This window comes from Salvelinus fontinalis, chromosome 5, assembly GCF_029448725.1.
Source record: "Salvelinus fontinalis isolate EN_2023a chromosome 5, ASM2944872v1, whole genome shotgun sequence".
Lineage (NCBI taxonomy): Eukaryota > Metazoa > Chordata > Actinopteri > Salmoniformes > Salmonidae > Salvelinus > Salvelinus fontinalis.
The window spans coordinates 994,719-1,018,497 of NC_074669.1; the positions used below are offsets into that span (position 1 = coordinate 994,719).

Here is a 23,779-nt window from a genome sequence, read left to right on the forward strand (position 1 = left end):
AAACAGTCCTGTGTGGCACAAACACTGACACAGGAAACAATCACCCACAAAATACCCAAAGAACATGGCTGCCTAAATATGGTTCCCAATCAGAGACAACGATAAACACCTGCCTCTAATTGAGAACCAATCTAGGCAACCATAGACTTACATAAACACCTAGAATGAACACAACCCCATAAATCTACAAAAACCCCTAGACAGTACAAACACCCTAGACGAGACAAAAACACACAAACCACCCTCGTCACACCCTGACCTAACCAAAATAATAAAGATAACAAAGATAACTAAGGCCAGGGCGTGACAGTACGCCCCCCAAAGGTGCGGACTCCGGCCGCAAAAACCTAATCTAAAGGGGAGCCCGGGTGGGCCTCATTCATGGCAGCGGCTCGGGTCCGGGACGTAGACCCCACTCTACCATAGTCATTGCCCGCTTTGGTGGTGCCTCTGGAGCGAGGACCCTTACAGCGAGTCCCGGACTGAAGACCATCCTAGAGGGCGCCACTGGACAGAGGTGCAGCTCCGGACTGAGGGGCGGCTCCGGACTGAGGGGCGGCTCCGGACTGAGGGGCGGCTCCGGACTGAGGGGCGGCTCCGGACTGAGGGGCGGCTCCGGACTGAGGGGCGGCTCCGGACTGAGAGGCGGCTCCGGACTGAGGGGCGGCTCCGGACTGGCGGGTTGCTCTGGCAGCTCCTGACTGGTGGGCGGCTCTGGCAGCTCCTGACTGGCGGGCGGCTCTGGCAGCTCCTGACTGGCGGGCGGCTCTAGCAGCTCCTGACTGGCATAATGAAAAAATGTATGTAATAAATGTATCACTAGCCACTTTAAACAATGCAACTTTATATAATGTTTACATACCCTACATTACTCATCTCATATGTATATACTGTATTCTATACCATCTACTACATCTTGCCTATGCCGTTCGGCCATCGCTCATCCATACATTTTTATGTACATATTCTTATTCATTCCTTTACACTTGTGTGTATAAAGTAGTTGTTGTGAAATTGTTAGGTTAGACCAGATATTACTTGTTAGATATTACTGCACGGTCAGAACTAGAAGCACAAACATTTCGCTACACTCGCATTAACATCTGCTAACCATGTGTATGTGACAAATACAATTTGATTTGATTTATCATCACAAAACCATTTGATGTTGCCAACTATGGGGAAGCTGATTGGGAGAATGCCGAGAGAATGCCAAGAGCGTGCAAAGTTGTCATCAAGGCAAAGGTGGCTACTTTGAAGAATCTAAAATATAAATATATTTTGATTTGTTTCACACGTTTTTGGTTACTACATGATTCCATATGTGTTATTTCATATTTTTGGTGTCTTCACTATTATTCTACAATGTAGAAAATAGTAAAAAAAATAAAGAAAAACCCTTTGAATGAGTAGGTGTGTCCAAACTTTTGACTGGTACTGTAGATTTAACAAAGATAAGGAGAGGTCTGTCCGTAATAAAGAGATGCTCTGCTTTTTTGACACCACACAAAGCAAGTCCTGCAGGTTCTAGTTTAGTCTTATCTTTATTATTGTCCAGTCGTGTGGTTGAGCGCTGCAAGGAAAGACCTAGTTAAGCTGCAGCTGGCCCAGAACAGAGCGGCACATCTTGCTCTTCATTGTAATCAGAGAGCTAATATGAATACTATGCATGCCAGTCTCTATTGGCTAAGAGTTGAGGAGAGACTGACTGCATCACTTATTTTTCTAAGAAACATTCATGTGTTGAAAATCCCAAATTGTTTGCATAGTCAACTTACACACAGTGCTGACACACACACTTACCCCACCAGACATGCCACCAGGGGTCTTTTCACAGCCCCCAGGTCCAGCACAAATCAAGAAAGTATTATATAGAGCAATTATTGCATGGAACTCCCTCCATTCCATCTCATATTTGTCAAATGAACAGCAAACCTGGTTTAAAAAAACAGATAAAGAAACATCTCACTGCACAATGCCTCTCCCCTGTTTGACCTAGATAGTTTGGTGGTATTAAACATTTGACCTAGATAGTTTGGTGATGTTAAACATTTGACCTAGATAGTTTGGTGATGTTAAACATTTGACCTAGATAGTTTGGTGATGTTAAACATTTGACCTAGATAGTTTGGTGATGTTAAACATTTGACCTAGATAGTTTGGTGGTATTAAACATGTTGTATTGTAGATATGTAGTGGTGTAATAATGTTATATGTGTTACATCTTTATGGGATTTAAATGTCTCTATCTTCATGGGATTTAAATGTCTCTATCTTTATGTGCTCAACGAGAAAAGTTCTCACGTACACTCCCGCTCACCCCTCTGGCACTCGTTGCTGCCAGTTCTCATAATTACGCGCACCCGCGCCTCATGAGACTCTGGATTCCATCACCTTCCTGATTACCTCCCTTATCTGTCACTCCCTTTGGTTATTTCCTCAGGCATTATTAGTTCTGTTCCTGTGTTTTGTTACGCTACTCGTGTTTGTATTGTTCTACGTTCAGTTATTTATTAAATACACTCCCGGTACTTGCTTCCCGATTCTTAGTGGACACGTTACAATAGTCTGACAACTTTGACAGACAGGCGAAACAAAGATATCTTGTAAGCGCTTTGTGTTTTCTGTGCAGATTGACGTTTATTGGGATGAGTCATGTCCTTAAGGCAGAACTGAACGATTTCCTCTCCGGCTTCCGTTACATCATGACTCACGGCCCCCAGCTCACCCCTCAGAGACCTCTTCCCCAAAAGATAGGGAGCTGCCACATCTTAAGACAGCTGGACCTATTTGATTTCTAGACAAACAATCCTTTATCTGATCTTCCCTGTTTTTAGTTTTGTTCCACTCTTCTTCTTTTTGTTGCCTCCTGTCTAAGTTGTGTGTGGGTTTTTCTTTTGAAGATTTAGTGGGTGTCTTTAGGTATCAGTTGTTGCTAGTTAACTTCCAGTGGACACGCTAATGAGTGTCTTTCAGAACCCCTCCTAAAATCCTACCTGTTTTGGTTGTGGTCAGTGACTGTTAGTTCCCCCTTCTGTTTGAGAGACAGACACAGAGAGAGGGGGGGGGGGGTAAAGTGAGTGAGACAGCTGTAGATATCTGGCTTATTTCATGGGAAGTTTACCTTGTAACTCAAGCGAAGTAGAACTTTCCTTGTGTCTCTTGTCAATATGGGAGGGGGGGGGGGGGGGGGGGGGGTCATTGTAGGGAAATACTTTGTATATAAATCTGCATACATGTGTAAATTCTCTGTCAGTGGACATGGAGAATAATATTCCAATTTATTTTTCCATTTTTTATACATTCAGCTTGTGTTCGCAACAGTAATAAACTGGTGTATCTAACACCTCATAAGTTACAGGCCTATGAAACACTGGTAGACTTTAGAACTGGCCACATGAAATACCAGCCTGCCAGCCACAAATCTCCACTATTGTATTGTGAGCAAAAAATGCAAACATTTAAAATAAGCTGTTAACAAGTCCTCTAGAACTGTTCTGTTTCCTCCTTCCATGTGATGTATACAGTACATTAACTCTGACCAATACATTATTTTTCTATTTAACTAAGGCAAGTCAGTTAAGAACAAATTCTTATTTACGACGACATCTTACCCCTATCACGTTTAAGGTAAGACCCAGGTGCAGACAGTGTCGAAGTAGAAAAGTTTATTATTCAAACAGTGTAACGAACGTCGTAATCCTCCTCGTCTGAGGAGCAAGGATCGGACCAAAACGCAGCGTGGTATGTATCTATATTTATTCGAACACTTATTAAACACGAACAAAAACAATACGAAACCAACAACGCTACAGTCCTGAACATGTGAACCTATAAAACAAGGAACGCAACGAACAGGAACAATCACCCACAAACAAACAGTGAGAACAGCCTACCTTAATATGGTTCCCAATCAGAGACAACGTAAAACACCTGCCTCTGACAACCATATCAGGCCAATTAGACAACCCTAAACCAATGAAACACATAACATAGAATATACCCACCCAGCTCATGTCCTGACCAACTAAACAAAGACTAAACAAAGGAAATAAGGTCAGGAACGTGACAAACAGGGGTAGGCAAAATGACAGGTCAAGGGCAGGCAGAGGTCAGTAATCCAGATAGGTGGGGAAAAGGTGCAGGACGGTAGGCTCAAGACAAACAGGAATGTCAAAACCGGGAAACTAGGAAACAGGAACTATAGCAAAGCCAGGATCAAAGGGAAAAACACACAGGTAGGTCTGACGAACAAAACGAACTGGCAACAGACAACACAGGTATAAATACACAGTGGATGATGGGGAAGGTGGGTGACACCTGGAGGGGCGTGGAGACAATCACAAAGACAGGTGAAACAGATTAGGGTGTGATAACACCGGCCAACCCTAGCGAAGATGGGCCAATTGTGCTCCATCCTATGGGACTCCCAATCACAGCCGGCTGTGATACAGCCTGGATTCAAACCAGAGAGTCTATAGCACAGGTGTCAAACTCATTCCACGGGGGGCCGAGTGTCTGCGGGTTTTCGCTCCTCCCTTATACTTGATTGATGAATTAACATCACTAATTAGTTAGGAACTCCCCACACCTGGTTGTCTAGGGCTTTATTGAAAGGAAAAACCAAAAACCTGCAGACACTAGGCCCTCCGTGGAATGAGTTTGACACCCCTGGTCTATAGTGACGCCTCTAGCACTGAGACGCAGTGCCTTTAGACCGCTACGCCACTAGGGAGAATAGATTTATACGATGCATAGATCTGCCTCGGCCAGTATCACTGTGTCCTCTCACAGAGGGTCAGAGTCTGAATGGACCGGCTATCTTTTATTGTATAATAGTTACATTCACAACCACAAGAGCAATGGTTTGTATCATCATTTTATTTTTCAAAAATATCTTGATGGTACTATCATGATCAGTAAACTTCAAGAACATCAAAACATTTCCCATCAAATACAATCTTGTATCTTAATGCTCATGTTTTTTTTTTTAATACACACAAAAGCAAACCTGCATACATACATACATTTTCTAAATCGACATTTACATAATATTTTGTTTTCAATGGGTACAAACAGTAAAACTACTACACGATTGCCCTTTGAAAATGTGATAATACACATCCTTATTATTTTAAATTATTACAACTTAGCTAGGGGTATATCCTAACTTGGGACTTACGTCAAATTTTCACTTGGCCATGCATTGACATCAATGGGAGAGTAAGTGAAAAATAGACTTAAGTAGAAGTTAGAATTTGTCCCTTAAAGTTCAGATATTATTGTTCTTCTGTGTACTTTTTTAAATTTTTTAGAACCAGCATCAAAAGGTCAAAGGTACAGGAAGATATTTTAGGAGAGTAACTTCTCTCCTCTTTTAATAGCAAGCAATAACACTGAACAATTCATTATCGGACAAAAAAGATCATTCTGTAACTGTTGACATTTTGGGTTTAAGGAGGAAGAGGAGGACCGAAGAAAAGAAGAACTGAATTCCTCTACAGTAAACAGTCACCATCCGACCCCAACATATTCCCCTCCAGCTGGAGAGCCAGAACCAATGTCTTTCTGTCTGTTTCTTTCTTTGTGCAGTCAGGCACACAGCACTGACAGATCTTAGTCCCTGGGTAACGTCTCCTGTCCAGTCAGAACACAAAAGCATCTCTTTTTCATAGAAGAAATAAGACTTATAGGAGGGATGAGAGTCCTGTCACTGGAAATTCTGGCAGACACTGAATGTCACACACACTCCTGTATTCAACTCAAATAGTACTTGATTTCTATGGTGTCACACACAGCCGTTCTCATGTCGAGGCTTGCGTTGCGGCCTCTCTACCATAGTGTGAGGGACGGGGGGGTATAGGGAAGGAGCCAGGGTGCACAGGAAGCCGGCCAATAGGGTGAGACCTAGGCCCCCCCATGCGCAGAACATGGACCAACCGTATCCGTGACTGATGTCTTCTGGGATCCCATACATATAGCGAGGATAACGGGACAGTTGGAAGTTGATCCCTGATACACATGTACACAGAGAGATGATACAGCATGTTCCTGATGGGACAGGGAGAGAGAGGGAGAGAAGAGGGTGAGAGAGAGGAAGAGAGATAGAGAGAGAGTATATACAAGAATGTTTCATGCATTTATCGATGGTATTAGAATGACTTCTGAATTCCAAATCGAACCCTAGTCCCTAGCCCGTACTCCCTAGTCCCTACTCCCTAACCACTCTTGCAGATCTGAGAGGATTTGATAGGTGGAAGCACTATAGTGACATTCCCACCTAGCCAATCAGAGGGCAGGGCAGGTAGCCTAGCCTATCCTAGCATTTAGAGCGTTGGGCAAGTAACCAAAATGTTGCTAGTTCAAATACCTGAGCAGATAAGGTGAAAAGTCTGTCGATGTGCCCTTGAGCAAGGTACTTAATCCTAATTTGCTCCAGGGGTGCCGTACTACTATGGCTGACGCTGTAAAACAACACATTTAACTGCACCTATCGGATGTGAGTATAGGGGCTAGAATAGAGGTAGATTCAAAATATGTCTGCCCAGTAGGATGATGCCTCACTCTCCATAACCAACGCTGTACCCCCCCCCCCCCCCTAGTGGTACTTTATGGTATTGCTATGTATTCTGTGTACATCCTTTGCTCATTCACCTCCTATGAAGAAGAGCAGTCCATAGTGTGCTCTCAGAACTTACCTCCCATGAGAAACAGGAGTCCAGCTACGTACTGCATCAGGTCATGCTGCTTACAACAACCCAGAGCTCCGATCACCCAGCCAAACAGGATGATGGACACAGCCATGCCGATGAAACTGGCTGTCATTCTCTGCAGGTCTACGCAGGGAGAGAGGAATTTGGGATGAAGAAATCAAGACGTCAACATAGTATAAAATCATTTATTTTGCTGTTTTGGTGCCAATTTTAGTTCGACTGAAGAGTTGGAATTACACATTGACTGTCGAGGGTGCTCAATGTCTCTTGGGAGTAATTGATGTCAATATCTTTGACAATTGTGGGAGGGCCCACATTGATATTTCAATTCTAATGGACGGGGGAAGGGATAGTCCATCTGTAGATGCTCTACAGAATAGCAGTAAAATGTCAAATAACTATCTACTAACCTTAACCCTTATTCTAAACCGAACCCTAACCTTAACCCTTATTCTAAACCGAACCCTAACCTTAACCCTTATTCTAAACCGAACCCTAACCTTAGCCTTAACCCTTATTCTAAACCGAACCCTAACCTTAACCCTTATTCTAAACCGAACCCTAACCTTAACCCTTATTCTAAACCGAACCCTAACCTTAATCCTTATTCTAAACCCAACCCTAACCTTAACCCTTATTCTAAACCGAACCCTAACCTTAACCCTTATTCTAAACCGAACCCTAACCTTAACCCTTATTCTAAACCGAACCCTAACCTTAACCCTTATTCTAAACCGAACCCTAACCTTAGCCCTTATTCTAAACCGAACCCTAGCCTTAACCCTTATTCTAAACCGAACCCTAACCTTAACCCTTATTCTAAACCGAACCTTAACCTTAACCCTTATTCTAAACCGAACCCTAACCTTAACCCTTATTCTAAACCGAACCCTAACCTTAGTAAGCGGTTGCTTGTAAACAGATAGTTTGTTGATAGCCCGGATAGCCATACTATGTAAATAAAGTGTGCCCCAGATGTGTTACGGGGGTTTTTACCCAGCCACCCCTTAATTAACCCCTCTGTATTTCCAACCGACCAGGCGCCATTTTGTAGACGCTTTCTAATTCCCCAGATGGAGATAGAAAAAGGGGGTTATTATGGTAACTTACGGAGTGCATGCCACTCATCCTGACCAATAGTCTTGGTTATATTGGTGCTCAGACGTCTGGGCAGGGCTGAAGAAGAGTAGTAGTATTTTATTGGTGTGCAGCGTTGAATCAAACCTGCCGACAAGGAAGAAAAACAACAACACATAGTTTCAATGTGTACAGGGCTCCGCTTGGAAAATATATATATATTTTTTTAATCTCAATGTGACTCCGTTTAAATAAAAGGTTAAATAAAAAATGGAGAGGCCATATTGAAATGACACATATTTTTTTGCATATGTAGCCTACCTGATAATTTTTTTTAATGACTAGCAGCATGAACCATAGTTTCACCACATATATTCACATACAGTGTTATAATATGCAGTGTTTTTTCCCCCATTGGCCTATGGTCTTAGTTGCAGCTCTGTAGCCTATAGGTTTTAATCCAAGAATACCATACAGACAAGTGGGGCCTATTCTAGTGCAATATGACCCCATGAGCACACTGACACAACGTTGAGATGACACAAATAAATCAAACGTCAACATTTGTGTCACATTGGTGTGTTTTGGGGCGGCAGGTAGCCTAGTGTTTAGAACGTTGGGCCAGTAACCGAAAGGTTGGTTGCTGGTTCGAATCCCCGAGCTGACAAGGTACAAATCTGTCGTTCTGCCCCTGAACAAGGCAGTTAACCCACTGTTCCCCGGTAGGCCATCATTGTAAATAAGAATTTGTTCTTAACTGACTTGCCTAGTTAAATAAAGGTTAAAAAATAAAACGTATTAAAGTCACTGTGTTACGAAATGATGGATGAAAATCCTTGTTGTTGTTGCTGCGTAGGCCTTGAATGTGGGCGGACCGCTAGATCAGCACTCAGCTCCTCGGATAGCACCTCAGCTCAAATTCCGATGATGATTCGCTCTATTCACCGCATAAATACGCCTTGTAAACAGACTATAATGCCACTGACATTATATATATATAAACAATATATTGTGTGTGACGTGATCAAATGATGACACCTTTAAAGATGAGATCCTCTGTCTCCAGGTCGAATCCCTCTCGATGACATTTCCTCCACAGCCCGGAGATGGTGGAGTTGTACTGCCGACTACAGAGGGACTCCATGGCCGGGGCAGGGGGCAAAAAGTGCCGCTTAGCCCGGAGGAGGACTCCCCCACTCGACCCCTTCCTCTCCACGTTATTCTCCTTCGGTAGCATACGTAGTGGTAGATTCTGGTTGGAGATATAGATGAATCCAGGGTCGTTTCTTTTGTTGGAATAATTCTTACAACGTTCCTTGTGCCTCCTCGCATCCGTCTCGTACCAATTGTCAGTACATATTGCGACTGCTATGAGTCCCAAGGCGCAAAAAGACAAAAACAGTCCCGCCACCGTCAATGTCCTCATAGCAGACATGATGTTCCACAGCGTGCGGTTTAGAAGAGATTCCTCCTGTTCTACGCCCGGAGGGTTCCAGCTGCCTGAATAATTCCTTCCCCTGGACAGCAATCAATGGTTCGTGAGGGGGGATGTCGTCGCTCTCTGCCGCAGCATCAAGATTATAATACTGTGATGACCGTGTAACGATATAATCCTAGGCCATTATTGACAACAGATCACAAATACTATCGTTAATTGTCCCAGCAATACCAGTAAACATTACGTTATATAAAATTGTAAAAAAGCATTCGGTGATTTATATCAGGAAGGGCCTGTATTTTGATTCATTTCTCTCTTGCTGTGGGTCTGTCCAATATTGCTCGAGGGATTTATTAGCGAGTCCACTAGTCGATGCCAGCAGATGGAGACAGAGCAAACATTTGATAATAATGCATGAACCAACACAATATAATTGTATGTTCACTGTCCATATAGTCAAATAAATAAAGTACGAGATAGAGTTTACAGTTCATTCTAACAGAATAGCGTTAGGATTGATACCCAGACAACTCAGCACATCGCCACCCGTCAGGTAGCCATGTTTGTTTCTCTCCACCCGTCAGGTAGCCATGTTTGTTTCTCTCCACCCTCCAGGTAGCCATGTTTGTTTCTCTCCACCCGTCAGGTAGCCATGTTTGTTTCTCTCCACCCTTCAGGTAGCCATGTTTGTTTCTCTCCACCCGTCAGGTAGACATGTTTGTTTCTCTCTAACCTTCAGGTAGCCATGTTTGTTTCTCTCCAACCTTCAGGTAGCCATGTTTGTTTCTCTCCAACCTTCAGGTAGCCATGTTTGTTTCTCTCCACCCTTCAGGTAGCCATGTTTGTTTCCTCCAACCTTCAGGTAGCCATGTTTGTTTCTCTCCAACCGTCAGGTAGCCATGTTTGTTTATCTCCACCCGTCAGGTAGCCATGTTTGTTTCTCTCCACCCGTCAGGTAGCCATGTTTGTTTCTCTCCACCCTTCAGGTAGCCATGTTTGTTTCTCTCCACCCGTCAGGTAGCCATGTTTGTTTATCTCCACCCTCCAGGTAGCCATGTTTGTTTCTCTCCACCTTTCAGGTAGCCATGTTTGTTTCTCTCCACCCTTCAGGTAGCCATGTGTGTTTCTCTCCAACCTTCAGGTAGCCATGTTTGTTTCTCTCCACCTTTCAGGTAGCCATGTTTGTTTCTCTCCACCCTTCAGGTAGCCATGTTTGTTTCTCTCCACCCGTCAGGTAGCCATGTTTGTTTATCTCCACCATTCAGGTAGCCATGTTTGTTTCTCTCCAACCTTCAGGTAGCCATGTTTGTTTCTCTCCACCCTCCAGGTAGCCATGTTTGTTTCTCTCCACCCTCCAGGTAGCCATGTTTGTTTCTCTCCACCTTTCAGGTAGCCATGTTTGTTTCTCTCCACCCTTCAGGTAGCCATGTGTGTTTCCTCCAACCTTCAGGTAGCCATGTTTGTTTCTCTCCAACCTTCAGGTAGCCATGTTTGTTTCTCTCCAACCTTCAGGCAGCCATGTTTATTTCTCTCCAACCTTCAGGTAATGTTTGTTTCTCTCCACCCTCCAGGTAGCCATGTTTGTTTCTCTCCAACCTTCAGGTAGCCATGTTTGTTTCTCTCCAACCTTCATGTAGCCATGTTTGTTTCTCTCCACCCTTCAGGTAGCCATGTTCATTTCTCTCCAACCTTCAGGTAGCCATGTTTGTTTATCTCCACCATTCAGGTAGCCATGTTTGTTTCTCTCCACCCTCCAGGTAGCCATGTTTGTTTCTCTCCAACCTTCAGGTAGCCATGTTTGTTTCTCTCCAACCTTCAGGTAGCCATGTTTGTTTCTCTCCAACCTTCAGGTAGCCATGTTTGTTTCTCTCCACCCTTCAGGTAGCCATGTTTGTTTCTGTGGGGACGGCTGGAGATGAGCTGTGTTGTGTTTGTTTGGTGGTTGGTGAGTCTGGTTGCCATGGCTCCTGCAACCCTTGTGTCTTTGAGTCATGACTGAAAGAGAGAGACATATAGGGGTTTTCTCTAACTGACCTCATCCTGTGTTTTTCCATCATTTAAGATTAGTTTAGCTGAGACAAAATATTCATCCAAAATGGCACCCTATTCCCTATATAGTGCACTACTTTTGACCAGAGCCCTATGGCACCCTATTCCCTATATAGTGCACTACTTTTGACCAGAGCCCTATGGCACCCTATTCCCTATTATAGTGCTCAAATTAAGATCCTACATCTGTATAATGCACTACTTTTGACCACGAGCAAAGGGCATTGGTCAAAAGTAGTGCATTATACAGATGTAGGATCTTAATTTGAGCCAGTTTGCTACAAAAGGATAATAATCCTGTAGCAACAGGAAATGTGAATTATTATGTGAATTATAATTATTGGACATATTTGTAGGGGTTGATGTAAGGAAAAATCAAGTCTGAAATTTTTAAAGTGGAAATTCCCAAATTTCAGAAGCCTTTTTTAACCTCAAATACACTACAAGTTTTAAAATGTCCTGCATTGCAGGAAGGTTCTCCTGCAACATGATGAAATTAAGATCCTACATCTGTACAGGGAAAATGTTGCCATTGGGGACTGAGACAGGGCCCTGGTCAAACGTAGCCCTCTAAGAGTGCCTATGGGTTCTGGTCAAAAGTAGTGCACTGTATATGGAATAGGGTGCCATTGAGTACTGAGAGACAGTTGCTGTGGAGATGCTTTAAGAGTTGTGTAAGAGATGGACAGTGTTCTCTGCAGATCTAACAGACTTCCTGCGGTGACAAGAAAATACACTCCAACATGTCGGGAAAAAACACAAGAATCTTCACACATTGGCATTAATAGGAGGTTCTGTTACTGATGATTACTAGCCTCTTGTTTAATAAAGCAGATTTATACAAAAATATAGTTTTAAAAATGTAATAATCTGGGCTCCAAAAACAACCAATATAACAACAGGCCTGAGGCCAGCAATATGATGCAACTGTTCAAAACAAAACACTGTGTATCCACCAATCATGAGAATAATGATGTCTTTCTGTACCATCACGTACGTAACTATACAATTCAATCCATGCATCTTGGTTCACAGGCATCTTTGTGTTGTGTTGGCTTGCAGTTGTTTTTCTCATTATCATGACTCATGTATCTAATAAGGAATTGAATCTGTTAGTTCAATCACAGTTCCTCATTTAAGTGTGTGTGTGTGTGTGTGTGTGTGTGTGTGTGTGTGTGTGTGTGTGTGTGTGTGTGTGTGTGTGTGTGTGTGTGTGTGTGTGTGTGTGTGTGTGTGTGTGTGTGTGTGTGTGTGTGTGTGTGTGTGTGTTCGTGTGTGTGTGTGTGTGTGTGTGTGTGTGTGTGTGTGTGTGTGTGTGTGTGTGTTCGTATGTATGTATGTATGTGTTTGTGTGTTACTGTTCAAAAGTTTGGGGTCATTGTCAGCAGCCATCACTCCTGTATTCCAATGGCACATTGTGTTAGCTAATCCTAGTATATCATTTTAAAAGGCTAATTGATCATTAGAAAAACCTTTTGCAATTATGTTAGCACAGCTGAAAACTGTTGTTCTGCTTAAAGAAGCAATAAAACTGTCCTTCTTTAGACTGACTAGTTTCAGCAGAAAGTTATTTGTTTCTGGCCATATTGAGCCTGTAACCGAACCCACAAATGCTGATACTCAACTAGTCTAAAGAAGGCCTCTTTAATCGGTACAATAGTTGTCAACTGTGCTAACATAACTGCCAAATGGTTTTCTAATGATCAATTAGCCATTTAAAATTATAAACTTGGATTAGCTAACACAGCGTGCCATTGCAACACAGGAGTGATGGTTGCTGATAATGGGCCTCTGCACACCTATGTAGATATTCCATTAAAAATCATCCGTTTCCAGCTACAATAGTCATTTACAACATTAACAATGTCTACACTGTATTTCTAAACAATTTGATGTTATTTTAATGGACAAAAAAATGTTGGTTTTCTTTCAAAAACAAGGACATTTCTAAGTGACCCCAAACTTTTGAACAGTAGTGTACATAAAGCCTAGTAATATAACACGCAGACCTTTATGCTTTTATTCACTGTGTTAATACAATCCATTTCTCTGTAGCTCTATGTGTCACTGTGTCACCGTGTCACTTCCTCCAATGTATTATATAGGACAGGACCTTTAATTTAAAAAAGGGAACAAGCGCTTTTCCCAACTTCACTTTTGGTTTAGACTTCTCTCAAAACTCTTCAACAATAACCTCTTATCTAAGTCAATGCTTTAAAGTATTTACTGACAATACCGTTACAAAGAATATCACTGTTATATACAGTAGGTCTGCTATAACTCTCCCACAAGTAAAAACATGTTTTATGTTCAATTATTTTAGTGCATTTGCCAGATATAATAGTTAAAATCCTGAAAGATAGGTTGACTCATGGTTTAAAATCTCGTCAGAAAAACAGTGAGACCAAACCCATGAATGTGAATATGATTGGTTCACATCCTCTGACAAATCAGCAACTGTCAGGAATTAGATAAAGGTGATAGAAGTGGAAGTAGAGTAATGGTGTTTTTTTAATGCTCTCAGCATTGTTTTTCAGCTCTGTTTGATCTGATAGTGGTCAACTGTAACATTGTATTCAAACTAAAAAAGGATTTCCATCAGAAATTCAATCAGAAATTCAAGGGAATTAAATCATAGGATATTTCTCAGTTATTTCATGAATCATAACTGTGTGCTTTTTAGGAGCTAAACTCACAAGGTTTTTCTAAAGTCATCTTCATTTATATGATGGAAAGCTACATCATTTCATCTGTAAGTATTTTGTGTATGATCTTTTATTTGTTGCAAACGTGGCTGAGAAATGTGTTAAAAGTACATGTGAAATATACCAAAACGTGGGTAAATTGTCAAAATGTACAAGCTGTTCTTTATGATTTTGTTAAATATATAATAAACTTTGTATTTATATCCAATGAGATGTGTATTACATTGTACAATTGGCCCAGCGTCGCCTGTGTTTGGCCGTCATTGTAAATACAAATTTATTCTTAACTGACTTGCCGAGTTAAATAAAGTTTAAATTAAAAAAAAATATATATATATACACACTACCGTTCAAAAGTTTGGGGTCACTTAGAAATGTCGTTGTTTTTGAAAGAAAAGCACATCAGAAATACAGTGTAGACATTGTTAATGTTGTAAATGACTATTGTAGCTGGAAACTGGAAACAGCCTATTGTAGCTGGAAACAGATTTTTTAATGGAATATCTACATAGGTGTACAGAGGCCGATTATCAGCAACCATCACTCCTGTGTTCCAATGGCACACTGTGTTAGTTAATCCAAGTTTATAATTTTAAAAGGCAAATTTATCATTAGAAAACCCTTTTGCAATTATGTTAGCACAGCTGAAAACTGTTGATCTGATTAAAGAAGCAATAAAACTGGCCTTGAGTATCTGGAGCATCAGCAATTGTGGGTTCGATTACAGGCTCAAAATGGCCAGAAACAAAGGACTTTCTTCTGAAACTCGTCAGTCTATTCTTGTTCTGAGAAATGAAGGCTATTCCATGCGAGAAATTGCCAAGAAATTGAAGATCTCGTACAACGCTGTGTACTACTCCCTTCACAGAACAGCGCAAACTGCCTCTAACCAGAATAGAAAGAGGAGTGGGAGGCCCCTGAGCAAGAAGACAAGTACATTAGGGTGTCTAGTTTGAGAAACAGACGCCTCACAAGTGCTCAACTGGCAGCTTCATTAAATAGTACACACAAAACACCAGTCTCAACGTCAACAGTGAAGAGGCGACTCCGGGATGCTGGCCTTCTAGGCAGAGTAGCAAAGAAAAAGCCATATCTCGGACTGGCCTGTAAGAATAAAAGATTAAGATGGGCAAAAGAACAGACACTGGACAGAAGAACTCTACCTAGAAGGACAGCATCCCGGAGTCACCTCTTCACTGTTGACCTTGAGACTGGTGTTTTGCGGGTACTATTTAATGAAGCTGCCAGTTTAAGCTGAAAACACAAATGCTGATGCTCCAGATACTCAACTAGTCTAAAGAAGGCCAGTTTTATTGCTTCTTTAATCAGTACAACAGTTTTCAGCTGTGCTAACATAATTGAAAAAGGGCTTTCTAATGATCAATTAGTCTTTTAAAATGATAAACTTGGATTAGCTAACACAACGTGCCATTGGAACACAGGAGTGATGGTTGCTGATAATGGGCCTCTGTACGCCTATGTAGATATTCCATTAAAAATCTGCCGTTTCCAGCTACAATAGTCATTTACAACATTAACAATGTTTACACTGTATTTCTGATCAATTTGATGTTATTTTAATGGACAAAATTATAAAAATAAATAAAAAATAAGGACATTTCTAAGTGACGGTAGTGTATATATATCTATATATATCTCACTAGTAAGATATGTACTCAGCCTACAGTATATAGAATTACCCATTCTTTGAAACACATAATCTTTTGCAATCTACCTTCAATTTTTGACATGAATGAGATCTTTCTTTCCCAAAGGCATCCGAAGGAATAATCGCATATGAACCCGAGAATTATCGACCACCAGTAGAGATATACTCATATCTCACCAATGTTGGAGAACTTCACGATGGTGGGTGGCAAAAACACACTATGAATATGGTGATAAAGCTTGTTAAATACTGAATAGCTATCCGATAAGGTTGGGATCAATTCAGTCAGTTTAGCAAGTAAACAATTTAAATTCCAATTGTCCTCATTGAAAATAAATTACGGAAACACGTAAAGCCTGACAGTAAAATGCTTTTTAACTAGTTGTAAGCATGTATGAGCCTTGATAATGTCTTGTATCAATGCTTATAATATGTTATGCTCTCTCATGGTTTAGAACACGGTTGGGACTACCACTCTGACAGGGGCATGCACCAGAGTGACTTGTTGGAAACTTCCTCACAAGAGAGTCACTTGACAGAGCTCCAGAGTGTCCATTCCCAACAACTCCTCCACCCCTATCGCTACCCCGATACCGACACCCTCCATCTGCCACTAGTAGACCCAGGACTGGGACCCCTAACCCTAACCCCACAGGTTAGTCCAACTCTAGTAGACCCAGGACTGGGACTCTTACCCATCTCTCCACAGGTTAGTCCAACTCTAGTAGACCCAGGACTGGGACCCCTAACCCCACAGGTTAGTCCAACTCTAGTAGACCCAGGACTGGGACACTTACCCATCTCCCCACAGGTTAGTCCAACTCTAGTAGACCCAGGACTGGGACCCCTAACCCCACAGGTTAGTCCAACTCTAGTAGACCCAGGACTGGGACCCCTAACCCCACAGGTTAGTCCAACTCTAGTAGACCCAGGACTGGGACCCCTAACTCCACAGGTTAGTCATACTCTGTCTCTGATTGTCTTGACAACTTATACTGTATGATTAAATTGGCATTTCAGAGGAGAACAGTGTTAAAGCTGTGAAAAATATAAAATACGTATTGGCATAAAGCAAATCTGACAGATGGCCTAACATGTAACCCATGATGAAAGATTCCAAGGCCTTTTATAGTATATTGGTATACATGATTACTATCAACAATGTACAATATCTAGAGATAATACTCTCTGTATTTGAGAGGGAGTACAGAAAGGGGACTGGATGTTATGTGATAGCCTACACAGTTGTCTGTGCTGAGAGTGGGTTGCTCAAAGATGGGCTTTTTTTCTGAGCGAGGGTACGTTTAGCCACGACCACTAGCCTAGCAGGGGAAAGAGCAGCAGAATAGTGCACACTCACCAACCGCTGGGCTGTGGATAGTCTAGGCTACACCTCAGTTACTCAACCTCTTTATTGAGACATCATCTGAGGCACTGCAGTGAGTGGGGGAGGAAAGCCCGATCATATCCAACTGTACAATGCAACTGTTACATCAAATATGTATAGGAGAATTGGCTTTGGAGGCTATAGGAGAATGCTTTGGAGGCTATAGGAGAATGCTTTGGGGGCTATAGGAGAATTGGCTTTGGAGGCTATAGGAGAATGCTTTGGAGGCTATAGGAGAATGCTTTGGGGGCTATAGGAGAATTGGCTTTGGAGGCTATAGGAGAATGCTTTGGAGGCTATAGGAGAATGCTTTGGGGGCTATAGGAGAATTGGCTTTGGAGGCTATAGGAGAATGCTTTGGAGGCTATAGGAGAATGCTTTGGGGGCTATAGGAGAATTGGCTTTGGAGGCTATAGGAGAATGCTTTGGAGGCTATAGGAGAATGCTTTGGGGGCTATAGGAGAATTGGCTTTGGAGGCTATAGGAGAATGCTTTGGAGGCTATAGGAGAATGCTTTGGAGGCTATAGGAGAATGGCTTTGGAGGCTATAGGAGAATGGCTTTGGAGGCTATAGGAGAATTGGCTTTGGAGGCTATAGGAGAATTGGCTATAGGAGAATGCTTTGGAGGCTATAGGAGAATGCTTTGGGGGCTATAGGAGAATTGGCTTTGGAGGCTATAGGAGAATGCTTTGGAGGCTATAGGAGAATGCTTTGGGGGCTATAGGATAATTGGCTTTGGAGGCTATAGGAGAATGCTTTGGAGGCTATAGGAGAATGCTTTGGGGGCTATAGGAGAATTGGCTTTGGAGGCTATAGGAGAATGCTTTGGAGGCTATAGGAGAATGCTTTGGAGGCTATAGGAGAATGGCTTTGGAGGCTATAGGAGAATGGCTTTGGAGGCTATAGGAGAATTGGCTTTGGAGGCTATAGGAGAATTGGCTTTGGAGGCTATAGGAGAATTGGCTTTGGAGGCTATAGGAGAATTGGCTTTGGAGGCTATAGGAGAATTGGCTTTGGAGGCTATAGGAGAATGCTTTGGAGGCTATAGGAGAATTGGCTTTGGAGACTATAGGAGAATGCTTTGGAGGCTATAGGAGAATGCTTTGGAGGCTATAGGAGAATGCAATGGAGGCTATAGGAGAATTGGCTTTGGAGGCTATAGGATAATGCTTTTGAGGCTATAGGAGAATTGGCTTTGGAGGCTATGGGAGAATGCTTTGGAGGCTATAGGAGAATGCTTTGGGGGCTATAGGAGAATGGCTTTGGGGGCTATAGGAGAATAGCTTTGGGGGCTATAGGATAATGCTTTTGAGACTATAGGATAATAGCTTTGGGGGCTATAGGAGAATGGCTTTGGAGACTATAGGAGAATGCTTTGGGGGCTATAGGAGAATGGCTTTGGGGGCTATAGGAGAATAGCTTTGGGGGCAATAGGAGAATGCTTTGGGGGCTATAGGATAATGCTTTTGAGACTATAGTATAATAGCTTTGGGGGCTATAGGAGAATGGCTTTGGAGACTATAGGATAATGCTTTGGGGGGCTATAGGAGAATGCTTTGGGGGCTATAGGATAATGCTTTTGAGACTATAGGATAATAGCTTTGGGGGCTATAGGAGAATGACTTTGGAGACTATAGGATAATGCTTTGGGGGCTATAGGAGAATGGCTTTGGGGGCTATAGGAGAATGGCTTTGGAGACTATATGATAATGCTTTGGGGGCTCTAGGAGAATGGCTTTGGAGGCAATAGGATAATGCTTTGGGGGCTATAGGAGAATGGCTTTGGGGGCTATAGAAGAATGGCTTTGGAGGCTATAGGAGAATGGCTTTGGGGGCTATAGGAGAATGCTTTGGAGACTATAGGATAATGCTTTGGGGGCTATAGGAGAATGGCTTTGGAGGCTATAGGATAATGCTTTGGGGGCTATAGAAGAATGGCTTTGGAAGCTATAGGAGAATGCTTTGGAGACTATAGGGCAATGCTTCGGAGACTATATGATAATGCTTTTGGAGACTATAGGATAATGTTTTGGCGACTATATGATAATGCACTTAGAGACTATATGATAATGCTTTGGAGACTATAGGATAATGCTTTGGGGGCTATAGGAGAATGGCTTTGGGGGCTATAGAAGAATGGCTTTGGAGGCTATAGGAGAATGGCTTTGCATTTGTGATAAGAAGTGAATCCCCACAGAACGATGTAAAAAAAAAAAATCTGTCTCTAAAGCATTTGGCCTGGACTTTTAAGGGTATTTCTCATTTACGACTGTCTGTCCATTGTGCTATTGGCAATTGCTTTTAGATTATATTTAGTTGACCTTCCACTACTTCCTCTTTCAGTGAGATGCCGGCCCATTTTGTCACTTTCAAAGTAACACAATCCAACAGTCTCTCAGGCCAGTCTACTAAGCAACGTTTATTTATACAGAAGATGTGTAGGTGGTCACCAAATCACAGAGTAATCAAAGCAAACACAATAGTAAGTCTACAGAATCAAGGTCTTGTTTTTTTTATCTCTGCATTGTTGGGCTCGTAAGCAAGCATTTCAAGGTTAAGTCTATATCCGTTGTGTTCGGCGCATGTTGACAAATACAATTTTATTTGAAATATTTCGATTTCAGTGGGCCTGCCTAGATAAAGAGTGTTTCCATACTTTCATCCAGAACTTGTGCTCAGAATGGCTCCCCAATGTGTGTTATATGTCATATAGATGCTAAATAAAACATAGAGTATAACCATCCATCAAATGATCTGTCCATTCTTCTCCACAGATGCCTTATTGCAGCCGTACAGTGTATTACCATCAGCAGGCTCCTGTGTCCCCTAGCCGCTACTGCTCAGAGGAGGAGGGACCTGGGGGCCACAGCCCCACCTTGGAGGTGTCTGAGGGAGAGGAGGACTACGGAGACCATATCCCCTCTGGGGGAGACTCCAGTAAATTCTGACTAACTGACTGATTGACGGAGTGACTGACTGATTGACTGACTGTCTGGTTGACTGACTGATTGTCTGGCTGACTGACTGATTGTCTGACTGACTGACTTATTGTCTGACTGATTGTCTGACTGACTGATTGACTGACTGATTGACTGACTGACTAATTGTCTGACTGACTGATTGACTGACTGATTGGCTGATTGACTGACTGACTAATTGTCTGACTGACTGATTGTCTGACTGACTGGTTGACTGATTGACTGACTGACTGACTGACTGATTGACTGACTGATTGGCGGACTGACTGATTGAGTGATCTGACTGATTGATTGACTGATTGGCTGACTGACTGATTGACTGACTGGCTGGCTGACTGACTAATTGTCTGACTGACTGATTGGCTGACTGATTGACTGACTAATTGTCTGACTGACTGATTGACTGACTGATTGTCTGACTGATTGTCTGATTGACTGACTGACTGACTGATTGTCTGAATGATTGTCTGACTGACTGATTGCCTGATTGACTGACTAATTGTCTGACTGACTGATTGGCTGATTGGCTGATTGATTGACTGACTGATTGACTGACTAATTGTCTGACTGACTGACTGACTAATTGTCTGACTGACTGATTGGCTGACTGATTGATTGACTGACTGATTGACTGACTAATTGCCTGACTGACTGATTGACTGACTAATTGTCTGACTGACTAACTGATTGACTGACTGGCTGACTGACTGATTGACTGACTAATTGTCTGACTGACTGATTGACTGACTGATTGTCTGACTGATTGTCTGATTGACTGGCTGACTGACTGATTGTCTGACTGATTGATTGTCTGACTGACTGATTGCCTGACTGACTGACTAATTGTCTGACTGACTGATTGGTTGATTGGCTGATTGATTGACTGACTAATTGTCTGACTGACTGACTGATTGACTGACTAATTGTCTGACTGACTGATTGGCTGACTGATTGATTGACTGACTAATTGTCTGACTGACTGATTGACTGACTGATTGTCTGACTGATTGTGTGATTGACTGACTGACTGACTGATTGTCTGACTGACTGATTGTCTGACTGATTGATTGTCTGACTGACTGATTGCCTGACTGACTGACTGACTAATTGTCTGACTGACTGATTGGCTGATTGGCTGATTGATTGACTGACTGATTGACTGACTAATTGTCTGACTGACTGATTGGCTGACTGATTGATTGACTGACTGATTGACTGACTAATTGCCTGACTGACTGATTGACTGACTGATTGACTGACTAATTGTCTGACTGACTGATTGACTGACTGACTGGCTGACTGATTGCCTGACTGACTGATTGACTGACTAATTGTCTGACTGACTGATTGACTGACTGGCTGACTGATTGACTGACTGGCTAACTGATCTGGCTGACTGATTGATTGACTGATATCGCTAATCTGGCCCACTTCTGGCCTATAATTCTGACTGGGCCGTAATACCTGGTAGATGTGGGCTGGATTTGGGCCATAATAGTTTTGTTGTCTGGGTAGTGTCCTATTCCGTACAAGAATCACTGTCAATGAAAGATTTACTATCATAATTATAATCCACAAATAACCAACAATACATTTTAACCGGAGTATGGGCATGTGAAAACAAGTGGGTGTGTCGAAAGGAGTGTGCGTTTTGATAGCAAGCAGCTAATTGGTCCGATATTACTGCGCTGCCTAACCCGCTCTGCCTTTTAGCTAACCCTAAAACTTTTCCTAACCTCACCCTAATTATCCTAACCCGCTACGTTAATTCTCCTAACCTGCTGCGTAAATTCTCCTAACCAGCTACGAAAAGTCAATTGTGACATAAACTGTATACCATCTAGTCAAAACCTCTAACCTATAGCAGAGCGCTTTTGACAAACCCACTCCTTTCTACACGCCCACTACTCCGGGGTGCAGCTACCCTTAGTTGAAAATTGAGAAATTATGAGAAAATGGAATCCCATATGAATTCCTTATCTCCAATATCCCAACGATATCTCCCTATCCAGGTAGCAAGAGGAAGATCCGTCTGTACCAGTTCCTCCTGGATCTGCTGAAGAAAGGAGACATGAAGGACAGCGTGTGGTGGGTGGAAAGAGAGAAAGGAATCTTCCAGTTCTCTTCTAAACACAAGGAGACTCTGGCCAATCGATGGGGCACGCAAAAAGGAAACAGGAAGAAGATGACATACCAGAAGATGGCCAGGGCCCTGCGGAACTACGGCAAGACGGGAGAAATCAAAAAAGTCAAGAAGAAACTGACGTACCAGTTCAGTTCAGAGGTACTGAGGAAAGTCTCAACTACAGAGAGGAGGCACTTCCCCCGCTAAGGATACCAAAGATTGTTTATGTAATGCCTCTTTATACAGGCTTTGGGTTTAGGTCTACCCTCACTGATATGCATTGCAAATAGGACAATCAAATCAAAAATCTAATTTGATTGGTCACATACACATGTTTAACAGGTGTTATTGCGGGTGTAGCTAAATGCTTGTGTTTCTAGCTCCAACAGTGCAGTAATATCTAACAATACACAAAAATACACACAATACACACCAACCTAAAAGTTATAATGACTTTTCCCTGTTCACTCACGACTCCAACACCATCATTAAGTTTGCTGACGACACAACAGTGGTAGGCCTGATCACCGACAACGATGAGACGGCCTATAGGGAGGAGGTCAGAGAACTGGCAGTGTTGTGCCAGGACAACAACCTCTCCCTCAATGTGAGCAAGACAAAGGAGCTGATCGTGGACTACAGGAAAAGGCGGGCCGAACAGGCCTCCATTAACATCGATGGAGCTGTAGTGGAGTGGGTCAAGAGTTTCAAGTTCCTTGGTGTCCACATCACCAACAAATTATCATGGTCCAAACATACCAAGACAGTCGTGAAGAGGGCAGGACAAAACCTTTTCCCCCTCAGGAGACTGAAAAGATTTGGCATGGGCCCCCAGATCGTCAAAAGGTTCTACAAGCTGCACCATCGAGAGCATCCTGACCGGTTGCATCACCGCCTGGTATGGGAACTGCTCGGCATCTGACCGTAAGGCGCTACAGAGTAGTAGTGCGAACGGCCCAGTACATCACTGGGGCCACGCTTCCTGCCATCCAGGACCTATATAATAGGCGGTGTCAGAGGAAAGCCCATAAAATTGTCAGAGACTCCAGTCACCCAAGTTATAGACTGTTTTCTCTGCTACCGCACGGCAAGCGGTACCGGAGCACCAAGTCTAGGACCAAAAGTCTCCTCAACAGCTTCTACCCCCAAGCCATTAGACTGCTGAACAATTTATAAAAATTGCCACCGGACAACATACATTGACCTACCCCCCATGACTCGGTACCGGTGCCCCTGTACATAGCCTCGTTATTGTTATTCTTATTGTGTTACTTTTTATTATTACTTTTTATTTTAACCTACTTGGTAAATATTTTCTTCTTCTTGAACTGCACTGTTGGTTAAGGGATTGTAAGTAAGCATTTCACGGTAAAGTCTATACTTGTTGTATTCGACGCATGTGGCAAATAAAGTTCGATTTGATTTGATTTGACTGTCTACTGTAATTCTACGTCAATCACATTTAAAATGATACTCCAGAGAAAATCAGGTAGCCTTAAACGTGTTTATGTTTCGACTTAATTGAACATGTCGTCACGTTCTGCGTTGCATCATCTTGCTCCTGACTCTCTATCTTTGTGTCTGTGAAGCAAAAAAACAATAAACGATGCTTTGCAAATGCTGCACTTATTAGAAAA

The 23,779-nt window shown here is 42.5% G+C and overlaps 2 protein-coding genes across 2 annotated transcripts; one reads left to right on the forward strand and one right to left on the reverse strand.

Annotated features, from left to right (window-relative positions):
• Window positions 1-4,861: 4,861 nt before the first annotated feature.
• LOC129854892 (transmembrane protein 178B-like) lies at window positions 4,862-9,455 on the reverse strand. Its single transcript, XM_055922024.1, has 4 exons — window positions 8,829-9,455; window positions 7,824-7,937; window positions 6,699-6,836; window positions 4,862-6,051 (listed from the first exon to the last, which is right to left on the reverse strand). The coding sequence occupies exons 1-4, from the start codon at window positions 9,223-9,225 to the stop codon at window positions 5,789-5,791; spliced, it is 912 nt and encodes a 303-aa protein (XP_055777999.1). The 5' UTR covers window positions 9,226-9,455; the 3' UTR covers window positions 4,862-5,788.
• A 3,563-nt stretch (window positions 9,456-13,018) lies between these two features.
• LOC129854893 (transcription factor PU.1-like) lies at window positions 13,019-22,612 on the forward strand. The gene is made up of 5 exons (XM_055922025.1): window positions 13,019-14,029; window positions 15,758-15,851; window positions 16,107-16,306; window positions 19,814-19,976; window positions 22,030-22,612. Exons 1-5 carry the CDS (start codon window positions 14,003-14,005, stop codon window positions 22,347-22,349), a joined length of 804 nt encoding a protein of 267 aa, XP_055778000.1. The 5' UTR covers window positions 13,019-14,002; the 3' UTR covers window positions 22,350-22,612.
• The last annotated feature ends 1,167 nt before the right edge of the window (window positions 22,613-23,779 follow it).

What these genes read in the sequence shown, in the direction of transcription:
- LOC129854892 (XM_055922024.1), bottom strand. Translation starts at nt 9,225, where the DNA reads ATGTCTGCTATGAGGACATTGACGGTGGCGGGACTGTTTTTGTCTTTT. An exon ending in AGAGGATCTCATCTTTAAAG is followed by an intron (nt 7,938 to 8,828) that starts GTGTCATCATTT and finishes CCTTGTCGGCAG; the next exon opens with GTTTGATTCAACGCTGCACA. An exon ending in GGATGAGTGGCATGCACTCC is followed by an intron (nt 6,837 to 7,823) that starts GTAAGTTACCAT and finishes CTCCCTGCGTAG; the next exon opens with ACCTGCAGAGAATGACAGCC.
- LOC129854893 (XM_055922025.1), top strand. Translation starts at nt 14,003, where the DNA reads ATGATGGAAAGCTACATCATTTCATCT. An exon ending in AAAGCTACATCATTTCATCT is followed by an intron (nt 14,030 to 15,757) that starts GTAAGTATTTTG and finishes TCTTTCCCAAAG; the next exon opens with GCATCCGAAGGAATAATCGC. An exon ending in CCCCTCTGGGGGAGACTCCA is followed by an intron (nt 19,977 to 22,029) that starts GTAAATTCTGAC and finishes CTCCCTATCCAG; the next exon opens with GTAGCAAGAGGAAGATCCGT.